The sequence below is a fragment of the Misgurnus anguillicaudatus genome, chromosome 3, assembly GCF_027580225.2.
Source record: "Misgurnus anguillicaudatus chromosome 3, ASM2758022v2, whole genome shotgun sequence".
In the NCBI taxonomy this organism is placed as follows: Eukaryota; Metazoa; Chordata; class Actinopteri; order Cypriniformes; family Cobitidae; genus Misgurnus; species Misgurnus anguillicaudatus.
The window spans coordinates 34,719,206-34,734,498 of NC_073339.2; the positions used below are offsets into that span (position 1 = coordinate 34,719,206).

Below are 15,293 nucleotides of genomic sequence, written 5' to 3' on the forward strand. Positions count from 1 at the left end.
GTCAGTAAAGAAGATGCTTATTTGAAACACGTTCATGCAAGATATGCGTTATCTGGTGTCATTTTCTTACTACTCCAATGCCTGAAGATACGCGGGGATCCGATGTGAAGATTAGAGACAAAAAGAGAGGAGGAGGAGGAACGCGTTTTAAGACGCGCGCTGAGGGTCTGCCTTGCGCGCCCCTTTGTTAGTTAATTAGATAATAGAGAAGTAATCGGATGGGGGAACAATGGACCCCTTGTCCGCGGTATGTCGTGCCATCACTCCTTGTCGTTTAACCTCCTGCTAATCACATGGCACCCTTAACAAGCCATTTAACTCTGTTTAACTCAGACAGTGTGCCTGATTTAATCAGCATAACCAAAAATAAGTGCCCTAAAATGAAGTTAACAAGCTGACTTTAAATATAATAAAAAGCATCCCAATAGAGCATGCTTATGCAACAGGTTGATAGTGACAAACAGACCTCCTAGCAAAAAAAACTGACCCCATTTGGTTCATGCAGTGGTATAAAAATGGACTTACATTTTTTCCAAAAGATCTTTACCTCCCCAGAGGAAGCGTAGGCCTATGCGTGTTTTATAAATAACAATCCAGGGAATTTAAACTTGTTCAAGACTGAAAAGCACATTCTGGCGATGGATGTCACATCACTTTTGATAATTATTTACTAATCTTGTTATAAGAGCCTGTCTGCACATGTTGCTTTATCTAAGACGGCTGTATCGTTCTCCAGATCATTGTATGTTAGTTATTTTCCATATTCCTCATTTTGTGCTGAGCTGAACAGATAGTGCTTGCGTAGTGGGTTGACATTTTACAATTTTGAGCAGATGTGCGGATTTCCGTAAGCCACAAAAATGTAGAATATCGGCATCGGACACTCTCTGGAGGTCAGAATATTTGGTTTGAGATTACACGTTTTCCCTATTTTCTCTTCAGGGAGGCGGTTTGTTATGCATCATCAAGGGTCATGTTAACCCTTCCTATGAGGAAAGTCTAAAGCAGGTGTCGCCAACCTTGTTCTATAGACTTGAAGTTACACACAGTACTGGAAACATAACTCTTCATCTTTTCTTGATCTCATTATTCTTCTGTAATTTGTTGAAGTCTATATAACGGTTTGCAGGGTGCTGTTACAATAGTTGCCTATTAAAGTAAATAGTGAGGGACTGATGAACAATTCAGATGATTGCAGTCCCAAACTCAGATAAAAAGGTACACAAGTTGTACCATTTTGTCACTGGGACAAAAAGTGTACTTTTTGAAATGGTACCACCCCAGTGACAACTTTTGTACCTTCATGCACCTTTTTTTCTGAGAGTGCACCTTATAGACAAAATGTCAGTCAGCCTGTTTTAAGTTTCAGATCTTTTGAAATTAATATCAGTTTATTGTTTAAGTCTTTATTCTCGCAAAGAGCAAATTCACCCTCTGGCCTACAGGAAGTTTCTTGTATAGTATTCTGCTTTCGCTTGTTTTATATTTTCAAGGTGTGGTCAATTTCTGACAAAGGGTTCAAGTATGGCCAAGCCCCCTTTAGGCCACAATCTAACCTGGAGTGTCTCTGTTTGTAGTTTATGAAAGATGATAGTAACTGGGTGTACTGAGGACAGAGAGATTCTATCATACAAAACTTACCAATGCACCAGAAATAATATAATTTTTTACCTGCTTTAAATCAATATCCTATTGAATTCTTCCTCTATATCTTGTAAAATCAGTCCCTAGCTGTCACTGGGCGGCGGTACCCTTTCAAATAGTATACCTTTGCTCGTAAAGAGTTCATATTAGTACCACAGCAGGGCTCCAGACTGCAACCAATTTGAGAGTGTGCGACTGCATTTTACATCCAGTCGCACATGTGCGACCAGTAAATTTGCCTCCCCCACCCTCCGTATTTTTTTATACATTAAACGTGGAAGGGGCACGTCAATGATCAATGAAATGAGCAATGAAATAATCAATGAGACGCGAGCGCACACGCATACACACACACACACACACACACACACACACTCGCGTCTCATTGAGTGATGCCTGCCTGTGAGGCGGCCAATGCGTGTGAGAAGAATAGGGAATGGCCACTGTAAGTGGCTAAAATGTGTGGAAGGGGAGGGCCTAGAGATAGCAGAGCGCGCGTAAACATCTGTGGGAAGGAAACGGAGACAAATATCATCACAACCTGATATGTGGGTGCGTCTCAGCTATGATCCAGCGAACATATGATTCGTCTTCCGACCTGCGGCTAGTGTACCAGTGCCAGAGTCTACAGTGTCACCATCAGATGATGATGCAGAGTCAGAGGTTTGTGTGGCGAAAAAAGGCCGCACTCACCATTTTCGAGAAGACTGGCTGAAAGAATTCAGCTGGCTGAGGTACTGTAAGCAGTTGAAATATATGAACTGCGAGTACTGCAGCAGCTACCCCAGAACTGCGAGGAACACAAAGTTTACCGATAGTACAGGCACTTCACAGTTTAAACACAATACACTGATTAAACACAATCTCAGCCTAAAGCATAGTGCAGTGGTTCTCAAACTTTTTCCACGCGCGGCCCCCCTTGTGTACGGTGCATTCCTTTGCGGCCCCCCAAAGAAATTTTATGACAAAAACTGTTCTAAAATTTAACATTTTAATTATACAAAACATATTAAGTTATACAAAATAGTGCTGTTGGTTAGTAGCCTTATTTTTTTAGGTTTAATTACACAGAATTCATGATAAATTAATGTATTTCATAAAATGTCATAAAACTGGGGCCCCCCCTGGCACCATCTCGCGGCCCCCCTGGGGGCCCCGGACCCCAGTTTGAGAACCACTGGCATAGAGTATGCCGTGACATGTTTATAAAAAAGCAACGCCACTGCCGTTTGCATTTAGAAGACAAATTACTGTAAATCAGAGCACAGATGAGGCAGAGATGATGTTGAAATTTAACACAGCCTACTTCTTATTCTGAATGTATGGTATTTTATTTACTATTTGTACTGTCATGACAGCAATGGTGCTGTCAGTTTACCTTGTTGCATCTTTAAAAGTGCAGAATAAAATGTGACTTTTGTAATTTCTGCATCCATTATTAAAGTAATTATTAGTAATACAGTGGAAATTAGTAGATTTGGTTTGCATGTTGATTTACGGTGTGCGCCACTAAATTTTCTGGTTGTGCCCCTAAAATTTTCAGTTGGGGGCCACTGTGCTCCTAGTGAAAAAAGTTAGTCTGGAGCCCTGCACAGAGGTATATACTGGTACAAAAGAGTGCATTTTAGAACCTCAAAAGTACATCAGGGCAAGAGACTAACTTTTTTCACTAGGAGCACGGTGGCCCCCAACTGAACATTTTAGGGGCGCAACCAGAAAATTTAGAGGCACCGTAAATCAACATGCTAACCAAATATTCACATTTCTACTAATTTCCTCTGTATTACTCATGATAGATGCAGAAAACAATGTGCTGTTTCAAATTCAGTGTCACATCACAAAAAAAGGTCAAATTTACTGGTCGCACATGTGCAACTGAATGTAAAATTCAGTGGCACTCTCAAATTTTGGTGGCAGTCTGGAGCCCTGTACATATTGGTACCAAATGTATTAGAGTCCGACCGATATGCTTTTTCTTTATGGGGGGGGGCACCGATACCGATATAAGGGACTATAAAAGCCTGATTACGATATATCTGACAATATTCTTTATGCGTATATTATATATAGTACAGTATCAGTCACTTCCCATTTGTGTGTCCAAACTTTTGACTGGTACTATAGCCTATGTAGAATATAGTATATACAACACAAAACGTATAATAAATTTGAATTAATAAAAACAACCAAAAGATTTTTTTCACAAATCTTGTGTTATGTCTGGTGACACTATAGTTACCTGCATGGGTCGCAAGTAGTAAACAATAGAGCTATGCCCTGCTGGACAGACTAAGTAATTACACCATGTACAAGCACTTATCTGCGTAAAGCTATGGCCACACTAAAAGATTTTTAAAATCGTATCAGATTTTTTAAATGTGAGAAACCACAAACATGATGACAAAAAAATCTATGATTTAACAGTTTTGTTCCTGTGGTCATCACAGACATCTTTAAACCCCCTTTACAAACAACGAGACAAGCACAAAGAAATGTCATTAATACTGTGGACTGCTTTTTTTTACATCTCTGATGTCCATCTCACTTTGGACTGTGCCTGCTGCGCCATGACTGCGATTGTTATGGTTTCGTCTTACATCAGTTCGCTTTCTGATTAGGTATCATTTTGTTTCACGTCACAATCTACAGTGTGCGTGTGCGTTTGTCCTCGAGGTTCCCTTCACAACAGGATTGCCGATCGTACATTTTCAACAGATTCAGACCCTCTTAACACACCAGGCACCACAGGATATAATTGTTTTAACCACGAAGACAATCGGGACTTTGACTGGGATTGTCTTAAGTGGTAAAAATCAACCCAAATTCAGCCGATTGATATGTAGATGCACTTGTAGTTGAGTCTATGTTTAGGTCACTCACATAGGTCACCCAGCTTTAGCTTTCTCTCCTTCAGGCTGTCCATAAATAGTTTCACAGCTGCTATGATGCACTCACAAACCACAAAGAAAATGGAACACAACGTTATCATTACAATAATTGTTGGTCAAATAAAAAATGCTATTCAGAGTACACGCATTAATTGTGATGACACTAAAGGTCCATTTTGACTTGTTTGCTATTGCTAATGTTTAACTTTGTGGCCTTATATTTTGAAAAACAAAAAATCCTTAAACATTTTCCTGTGTTGATTTAAGGGTGTCACGATTTCGATTTTAAATAAAATTGATCGAAATTAAGTCACAACCTCGAACTTCGAATTAAAAAATGGAATCATCGATGCTGCCACGCCCCCATGTCACGTCCGGACGTCTTGCCAAGTGGGAAAACACACGTGTTGAGTGCTGCGAGTCAACCTCCTTTAACTTAGCTAGCTACAGCCAGTCAAAAGATAGCATGGCAGATGCAGGAGACACCACGCGAGCTGCTCTTTACATAGGAAACAAAAAATAAACAGCAAGCGCCTCCGGCTGAACTCAATCAGAGCATGCGCGTGTGCACAGCAGAGCATCATCTGTGACAGGACGGTCATTTCTCTGAACTTAAATCTGTTTATTTCAACTTATTTCAGTTGCTTAAGAGTTATTAAAACAGCATTTAAATATGACTTCTTGGTGTCTGTATAGTCTCACAATCTCGTCTGACGGTAATAAAAGCGCGTTTTTAAGGTGCAAAGTACTGTGTCTAAAATGTGCCTTTAAACAAGATATTGAATGTTAATTTAGGAGGTTTTATGATGATGGTATGTGTCTATTTAAAAATATCACTTTAATATACGTATACAGTGTGATGAACACTCTAAAGGTGCAAAAGCCGTCACTGGGTCTGTACTATTTTAATATCTCTTTGAAACGAAAGGGTGCATATTAGTGAATGAAAGATACATTTTGGTACTTAGGTACATATAAATGGTATACATAAGAACCTTTTTAAAGGATGTCATCCCAGCTTTTGTTCAAGTGCTCAGTTGACTCTGTTAGTATGAAGTTTAAGTGAGCTCTCGTGTGTCCAAAAGCAGAGGAAGCTTTTACAGAACTGAAATATAAATGTGGTGGTTTGACCAGGAAACATGCAGAAAAGCATTAATATACATGTACGTGAAGTGTGTTTTAAGTTAGGTATACAGCTGTTTGTTTTGCCTTACTCTTTTCTTTCTCTGTCCCTCGTCCTCTCTCTCATTTTTTCTTTCTTTGGCTTTTCCATTAACTTCCATTTTTGTGACTTAATGCTTTGGAAAACCTCTGCCTCAGACTTAAATAATCGGTTAACATTTGTATATTTTTATATTATGTGTTTGGGTGATTCTCACGAAATCCAGAATTAGAAGGTGCCCAGCATCAGACTTTTTAAAAAGCCCTTTAAGCCAATTTTTTGCACATATAAGATTAAGGTCTGAACTTACTATAACCATTATTTTTAGAGGATTTAAAACATATTTCCTAATAGAATTATTTACATTTTTTAGATTATTATTATCAAAAATTATTTTTTACCGCTACATGATATTACATTAAATATATGCATTTACAACTCATGTTTCGGTAATGAGAACTAAAAAGTTGTCTTGGTACTATGACAACCAAAATTTGAACTTTTATCTGGATAGAAAAAATAAGAACTGCTTAGCTGGTAGCCATCTTGAGTGTCACAGTCAATTATGTCCCTTCCAACAAATTTTTTGTTGAATGTTAGTTCATTGAGGGCTTAAACAATGATTGAAAATTGTTGCGGAGGATGAGAAAATTGGTCTTGGACACATTTATATTCCTTATTATTGTCTCTACATTTACCAATGATCACCAAATACCACATGTTTCTTTACTGTAAATGTTTATAGTATATAGAAGCTTTTTATTTATTTTTTATTTTTTTATTATAAATATTTCCATGTCAAAGAACCCAAATCCAGTCATGGACACGTTGCGGGAATGAAAATTTTCCTCTTTAATGTGGAAAAACAAGAAAATTGGTTTGTATGACTATGATGTCATTTGAAATCATTTGCAAAATAGTACATGAAGAGAAGTTTGTAACTATGCTTCTTACTTGGCATTTACTTTTTGTTTTTTTATCAAAATGTTTCATGACACCTCATAAGTCTAATTTCGCGAGAATCACCCGTTTACTTCTTGCTTCCTCCCTTTGTTTTCCCCCATGTGCAGAAACATTACAAATCGGATCCTTTCCAAATCTCAATTTTCTTTTGGATATGAGATTAAATACAGCTAATTTACAAACTATGCCAAAACTCTTGCTTCAAATCTTTTTCTTAAAGAACAGCTTGCTCTCGCATAGCTAAGGAGATTTGATTGAATGTTCAGTTATTTTTTCATTTAAGTATCACCTTTGTTTCAAAGTACCTTTCTACAAAAATAGCTTAAAAGAAATAGAACTGTACATAAATTTGAGACAAAATATAGAGTCAAATATCTGTCAGACTTGGCAAATCTGAGCATAGTTTGTGACACTTCTGTTTCTTCTGAAACTGTACTGCTGGAGACATATGTGAGATTCTGTGCATTTTTCTCAAAAAAAAAAAATCATATCAGAGACTGAAAGTTTGCATTTTCTATCCATTTAACCTCATTGCTGTGGATTTTCTTTACATAATTCACTTTTTAACAATGTCTCAAACTGTACGCTTTTACTAAAATGTACTACAAAGTGAGTGAAATAAATAAAAGTCACATTCTGTGTGTCTGTCTTTCTATCTGTCTCACTCTCAGTGGGGTGATTGTAAGTGTATCTGTCATTGGTTTGAGCTTGTAACAACAGTCCATGTATGGAGAGAGTTTGGGTTTCACTTGACGGCATACACTGCCTGACCTGTCATATGACTGGCGTGACATTTCCCATCTGTGATCCAAACACAAACATACGCACACACTCACTTTCACCTTCTCAGAAGTCTCCCTGTTATGAATTATACGGTGAAATCACTATTACAGCAGCATCACGTTAACACAATGGAACACAAACTTTGAATGACGTCTAAATGAGAGAATTTGGGAATAAGGGTTCAATAAAACCTCAGGATCAACTCCAAAAGTCCAAAGGAAAATTTATATTTGTATTATTATCATGATAATTAAAGGGATAGTTCACCCAAAAATGAAAATTCTGTCATTATTTACTTACTCTCATGTTGTTACATACAAACCCACATACACTGTAAAAAAAATCCGTAGAAATCACAATGTTATTGCAGCTGGGTTGCCGCCGGTAATTTACCGTAGATTTAAATTTATGTTATTTACTGGCAAGAGTTTGTTCAAAATTAAATAAATTGTAAATATTAACAAGTCTTTATCTTTACAGAATAAAACTATACAATAACAGCCTCATGCAAGACATTCTGGGAACCAGAAATCTTCATCAACCTTTTTCTGTTTTTTTTTTGCTTAAGATTTTGTTTCCCAGAATGTTTTGCTTGATGCTGTTTTTTAGTTTTACTCTGTAAAGACAAAGACTTGTAAATGTTAAATGTTCATTTAACTTTAAACAAAATGTTGCCAGTAAATAACATAAATTTAAATATACGGTAAGTTACCGGCAACCCAGCTGCAATTTCTACGGATTTTTTTTTCAGTGTAAATTTATTTGTTCTAATGAACACAAGGGAAAATATATTGAGAAATGTTTGTAACCAAACCGTCCGTGGGCCCCATTCACTTCCATAGTAGGAAAAAATAATACTATAGATGTAAATGGTATCCACGAACGGTTTGGTTACAAACATTTCTCAAAATATATTCCTTCGTGTTTATGAGAACAAAGAAATTCATACAGGTTTGTAACTGTGTTTTTAATTTTGGATGAACTATCCCTTTAAGCACATTTTACTCCCCAAATTCTAATTCAATAGAAATAAATACTGTTCATAATGGAGGGTTTCGGCTCTAAGGATCCCCCTTTGACTTGAATTTAGTAATACCTAGATAAAAGATGTAGAAATACTAGGGCTGGGTATCGATTCAGATGTTCCAGATCGATTCGATTCAATTTTCGATTCCGGTTCTCGGGTAGGTTTTTATACTCCATTCTCGATTCAACTCAATGAATATAGATTTAATACATATACTATATTAATAAAAAAGAACAGTCAACAGCAGTTTACAAGTGGGTAGTTAATAAAAAAAATTAAAAGCCACAACACTAACATTGAAGAAGACTAGTAATTAGATTAAAGTTAATCTTTCGTTCAATGTTTGCGGAAATAAATATGAAAGAAAAATAATCGATTCTGCTCTTTGAGAATCAATTTTTATTAAACCACGTTTTAAAAAACGATTAATCTGAAAATATTTTTTTAATGGCCGATGCAGATACTGAGAAAGCAACATGCCAATTGCCTATAGGAGGCGGATATAACACACATGTAATTACAGTAAAAGGACATACAGAAAATTGGTGAAACTATAGAAATATTTGTGATCCTGTGTGTAATATTCAAGCTAATGTATTAGAAGCGTCAAAGTTTGATTTCAATCTTTACTCATGGGCCTTACTTACTTATTAAAGACATCAAGGTTACATTTTCACAAACTGTCCTTTACATTATGTAGGATGTATGCCCAATTTTGTCATATTTAGTGGTAGACCAATATATTGCCATTAAATATGACTAAATATGATTCAGCCATGTAAATATCAAACTTCCTGACACATGTGGAATGTCTTTACTTTATCTCTTATCTTTGTTAATGACTGTATTGTGTTTGTTTCTGAGATAAAAGCCGGTGTCATGCGTATGTTCTGGTGTGGGATGCCTGTATCTCTATGTGTTTTGATACATTATGTCGAACCCGCACGCATACACGTTACATGTGGCATAAATAGAGATAACAGATAAAAGCATTCGACATGAGATCTTCATAGAGCTGGGGAGATATACAGGAAAGAACGAGAAAAGAGAGATTGATGTGTGAAAGAGAGAGAGAGACCCAATGTGGTTGTAGGGTCATTTTTCTATTCATAGCCGATAGTTTCCTTTAGCACTGTATTATAGGTCAGTTTAACCACAGCAACATACTGTAGATATGTGTGGAAACTAAGCAGCGTGTATGAAAGACATAAGGGTTATTTTTATAAAGACACAACATTTCTGTGCGGGAACTAGAGATATACAGTAAGTGTTGATGTTTTGATCTCTCGCTTTTGGTCCTTTAAATAAGTTAGGATGTGTGTTTTCACAAGGTTGATGATTATGATTTATTAAATGTATAAATGTTTTGCTCTAGTAAAGCGATCTGGTTTCTTTTATTGTTAGGATTAGGGCTTGATTTGGTCTGTGCAAAAGTATGCAAGTGCATATCTTCTGCGTGCAGTTCAAGGGCGGTATGGACGACGTGAGGTCAAAGGAAAAAGTCTGCTACACTGATCTGATTTTGAGCATTTGTTAAATAAATTCTGGTAGCCTATTTCAGAGGGGGTGAGGTTTAAACATTACTGTACATTATTGTTGTCCTTTATTCAAGTATGCTGTAAATTATACAAATGTGCGGGGTTTCTAGAGATGCTTTACATTATTCAGTTAGTAAAGAATTGCATAGCAACGGTATAACAAGCGATTTATTATAGATATGTTTTTAAAGTTACTAATAAAAACACAAACACCTGTTGTATTTCTCTCTGCGCAGTTTCCCATGCTTACCATCATATGATCAGCACTGTTTGGATGGTGGTGTATTTATAGATCTAGGTGAGAAGTTAGAGGATAAATCTGAATTTAAGCAAGCCGATATCACACAGAGCTCTGTAAGTGTCAGCGTGTTATTGGCAGGACATTAATACTAGTGATGTTCTCAGGCTTTATTACTCATTTTCACCCTCTGTAAGCTGAAGAGTGCCGTCGGAGATATTATCAGGTTTAATTGGCAAATGCTTCATTTGTCCAGTAAGCTATCTGTGTTGAAATGAAGGCTTTCAGCACTAGTAGACATTTGTCTGAAATCGCACTGAATGAGGGCTTCTGACTCTCTATAATTATGAAAGGCTGTACAGAGAAACCGCTGCTGGAAGCTATGGACTGATGCATATGAAATATTTATTGAATTTATTATTATAGCCACAGAATCCTTTATTCTCTGCAGACAGAGCGAACAAAGAAGAAAACATAAAACAGGAATGAATCCATTGAAATAATCTGTTAAATTGTTCTCTGATACCTACATAGAAGGTATGTGGCTTTATTAAGTGCAAAAATTATCCAGAAATGTTTACGTGTCCATGTACAACCCTAGGATTTACCCCTAGGAGTGAACCAGTCAATTATTACCTTATTTGAAAGGGTCACGAATGATAATGTTGAGCTCTGCTCTGGTTGGCTGTTTCACGGAGCAGTTCCTTTCAGTAGCTCTGTGTGTGTGCAAACAGACCTTATGTTTGAGCCTGTATCAGACGAAAAGAAACAAATAATCAATTTGTTAATGGACATTTCTGAATGAAAAATTTGTGGGGGTTTTGTCAGTATAGGCCTGCAAAACGTTACTGTAACATCAATAGTAGAACTTCAGCCTAAAATGCTAGCATATAGCATTAACTAGCATATATTGCTAACTCAGCTTTGTTTTCAGCATTGTATCAACATTGTAATTAATGTGTAATTTAGTGTTCGGGCGTACATGAACATTACGACTGTAACCTCACAGTCGGTGTTATGTTGAGATTGGCCCGTTTCCAGCAGTCTTTTGCATGCACAAGCTTTACATAAGAAGGAAGAAACATTTGTGTTTGATAAAATAAGTAATATAATAATATAATTTTTAATATATAAAATAAGTAATATGTTTTGGGGTATTGTAGTTTAAACTAATTAAATTGTTTGATAGATCTTGCATTTAAAAATGCTTTTCAAAATACTTTCCAAAAAGTTTTGTTTCTCATAAACAAACCTAAAAGTCTTCTCTTTGCATTTCTCCTCACAGTCTTCAGCAAGCTGCACTAAGTGTTTCCCACCAGGGCGGAGTGATGCAGGCCCAGGATCTGATCCGCCACTTGCGAATACCAGAGCTGGACGACTTGAGACAGTATGTGCGTAGTTTACCCACCAACACTCTCATGGGCATGGGTGCCTTTGCTGCCATCACCACCTACTGGCTGGCCACTCGCCCCAAAGCCCTTAAACCGCCATGTGACCTCAGTTCGCAATCTGTGGAGGTACAGGGTAGGTTCAGTAGTGAACTATGTCTTGATGATAAGAGACTTGATCTTGACTGACGTAAAATCTGGTCCACATTGTAGATTTTTCTGATCATAAACAGCACACTTACACATGAAAGGGTCATGCAAGCAACATGCCAAATGACTTACCACATTAAGAGAATAGAAACACAATTTTAAGTGGGTGATTCTCACGAAAACTTGGTTTTAAAAATGTCAAGCATGAAAATGTAAAAACTGCTTAAATGTACTTTTTTTCCCACCAGACATTGAAAAACAAAGTCTGGAGTAAATGGGAAAATTAATTTAAAAACTTTTACTTATCATTTAACACTTTTTGTAACATAATTTTAAAAATTAGTCCTAAAAAATCTCATTACCGCAACAGTCAGAAAACATCAACACTGACATATTTTCAAAATGACATGACAAACCTGAAAGAACATAATTTGGAGATTCTGCACATGCATTTAAAATCAAAGTATTATGCTTCTATTAATTAAATTAACATTTAATAAGCATCTGTTGCGGTAGTGATAATCAAAATGTCGTGTAAGCATTCTGACAAGACAATATTTCAAATTAACTGTAAAAAAATGATCTTACCTGGTAGCCATCTTGAAGTAACTGGTCCATGTGCTTGGTCACTCAAAATCAAACTTTATTAAAATTCTGTATGTGTGCTTAAACTGTTCTCAAAAAGTGTTGCGGAGGATGAGAACATCAGGCATGGACACATCATTTTCCTAATTTTTCTTCATTATTATTATACATGAATATTCAGTAAATATTTTTTCTGTCATCTAAAGTAGTCTAGCAAAACATCCATTTATTTTTTTCTTAATATTTTTGTGTTAATTTGATTAAATTACAACATAACGCATGTTCAAACACAGCCGGACACATTGCGGTAATGAGAATTTCAGCAGAAAATGAGATAAAATTTCCAATTATAAATTCTTATGTTGAAATCACACATTGTGCAAGGTAGAACACAGTATTGTGTTAATTCTGATGCTTTTTAATGTTACTATATTACACATTTTAAAGCTAAAATCATTAGTGCCGTGGTGTTTCAATGGTTTCGTGAGCATCACCCAAGTACATTAATTGAAATACATTTAAGAGAGCATGAGGTTGATTAAATAAGATTTAGGGTTGGATAAATCAGAAATAGATGACACTGCAGTAATGATGAACAACAATGTTCACGTATCTCCGATGGTGTTAAAGCTTGCATCACACTAGCCAGTTTTCATCCATCTTCAGTCCTAAAATTGGCGAAGTTGATTGTGTGTCTTAGCCCCCAACCCTAGTTATTCAACTCTTCTCAATCCTCCAAAGTTAATGGTCCTGCCGACTCATTTCATGGCCTCTGAGAACATCCAACAGGACTGAAAGCACTTACACTGAGTTTGTAGTTATTGGGTAAAGATAGTTCACAGATCCTCCATCTTATTGAGCCAAAGTTGAAAGCTTACAAGCTTTAGTCTGATGCAAGTTTTAAGATTTCAGTGATTACTTGCAAACTTAAAACGTCGAGTTGTTGCACTTCGGTGTGGTTCAGCAGTACAGACTGTGGCTTCCTCTGGGTTCACCCAACATGTGAAGTGGTTTCTCTCGCTTAAGATACCAGCTGCAGTATGTTTTTTTTTATTGTAAAGCTTTGCATGTGAACACTTGACTGTCCTTGTCCACATGCATACATTAAAAAACCTCTTAAAACAGCTGTATTTTCTTGGGACCATGTCATTTTGTCTCAGTAATGATCCTGTCTGGGAAACAAAGGCGTTATGTTTGTGCGTTAGTATATGTGTTTAAAAAATGGGTACATCCCACCCATGGCTTTTTTGGCATAGTCCACTTTAAACAACATTCCTTCCTTTCCTACTTTCTACTTTGCATCTGCTGAGCGTTTTTGCACATGCTTTTGCATGTCTGTAATATGGTAGATCATTCACAATGATATTTAGCACTTATTTTTTCACCAAGAACAAAAGAAGCGTATACAAATATATTTTGCATAATTTAAATGAGTTTTATAGTATAGTAATATTTCACATGGCCCTAAAAATTCTTATCATAATGAAAAAAAGAAAGAAAGATTCTAATTTGTAAGCATTTTTACATTAAAGGATTAGTCCATTTTCTTAAAAGAAAAATCCAGATAATTTACTCACCACCATGTCATCCAAAATGTTGATGTCTTTGTTCAGTCGAGAGGAAGTTATGTTTTTTGAGGAAAACATTGCGGGATTTTTCTGGTTTTGATGGACTTTGATGGAGCCCAACATTTAATACTTAACTCAGCACTTAACAGTTTTTTTCAACAGAGTTTCAAAGGACTATAAACAATCCCAAACGAGGCATAAGGGTCTTATCTAGCAAAACGATTGTCATTTTTGACAATAAAAAAAAAGTACTTTTAAACCACAACTTTTCGTCTAGGTCCGGTCCAGCGCGACCTAACGTAAATGCGTAGTGACATAGGGAGGTCACATGTTACATATATAAAACGGACAATTGCGGACCATTTTAAACAATAAACTGACACAAAGACATTAATTAGTATCAGTTGACATACAACAACGTAGAAACTGTCCTCTTTCTCAACACTTGTAAACACTTGGGCGTAGTTTCGCGTTCGTCCTCTGTGACCTCTTGACGTAATGACGTATTGCGTGGGGTCACCTGGCGCATCACGACCGGATCTACATGACGAGAAGTTGTGGTTTAAAAGTGTATATTTGTTATTTTTATTGTCAAAAATGACAATCGTCTTGCCAGACAAGACCCTTATGCCTTGTTTGGGATTGTTTATAGTCCTTTAAAACTCAGTTGAAAAAACTGTTAAGTGTTGAGTTAAGTGTTAATTGTTGGTGTCTATTAAAGTCCATTAAAATGAGAAAAATCCTGCAATGTTTTCCTCAAAAAACATAATTTCTTCTCGACTGAACAAAGAAAGACAACAACATTTTGGATGACATGGTGGTGAGTAAATTATCTGGATTTTTCTTTTAAGAAAATGGACTAATCCTTTAAGTATTTGTTTCATACTGGCTTGAATTGAACATCATTAGACGTTTGGTTAAACATCTTTGTCGGTCTTTGTGAGATACCTGTGTACACAGGCTGTGCCATCAGAGAAGATTTGAATCCTTATAGCTTCTTTCATACAGAGAGCTGAGGTTATAGGTGTTCACAAGATCACAAGATGTCCATCACTGCTTCTATAAATGTGTTTAAGAGAAACAGCAGATGTTTGCTATGGTAACACAGAGAAACAGTCATAAAGTCAGTGGACTCATTACTGAATGACCTGCTGTAAATTCCTTTAGAGTGAAGTCTCCTTTATCTGCTGCAGGCTGTTTGAAATCCTAACACGGAGCAAAAGATGCTTGAATCTAGTTCACCAAGTTACCATACAGTAAAAGTAAATGTTCCTGGGAATGTCAAGGTCCAAAATGAATGATGAAAGTATCTTAACAGGAGTGTTAAAGGAATAGTCTACTCATTTTCAATATTAAAAT

At 36.4% G+C, this 15,293-nt stretch overlaps 1 protein-coding gene across 3 annotated transcripts in view; it reads left to right on the forward strand.

Moving 5' to 3' along the window:
- acsl1a (acyl-CoA synthetase long chain family member 1a) overlaps nucleotides 1–15,293 on the forward strand; it is a 35,495-nt gene that overhangs the window by 347 nt on the left and 19,855 nt on the right. For 2 of the 3 annotated variants that reach the window (XM_073865480.1, XM_073865487.1), the window contains exons 1-2: nucleotides 9,512–9,730; nucleotides 11,529–11,771. In XM_073865480.1, coding sequence (XP_073721581.1) covers nucleotides 9,666–9,730; nucleotides 11,529–11,771 — 308 coding nt within the window. In that variant the 5' untranslated portion in view covers nucleotides 9,512–9,665. Of the gene's footprint in view, nucleotides 1–9,511; nucleotides 9,731–11,528; nucleotides 11,772–15,293 lie in introns of those variants that run through there. The other variant, XM_073865490.1, reaches the window with a different exon arrangement.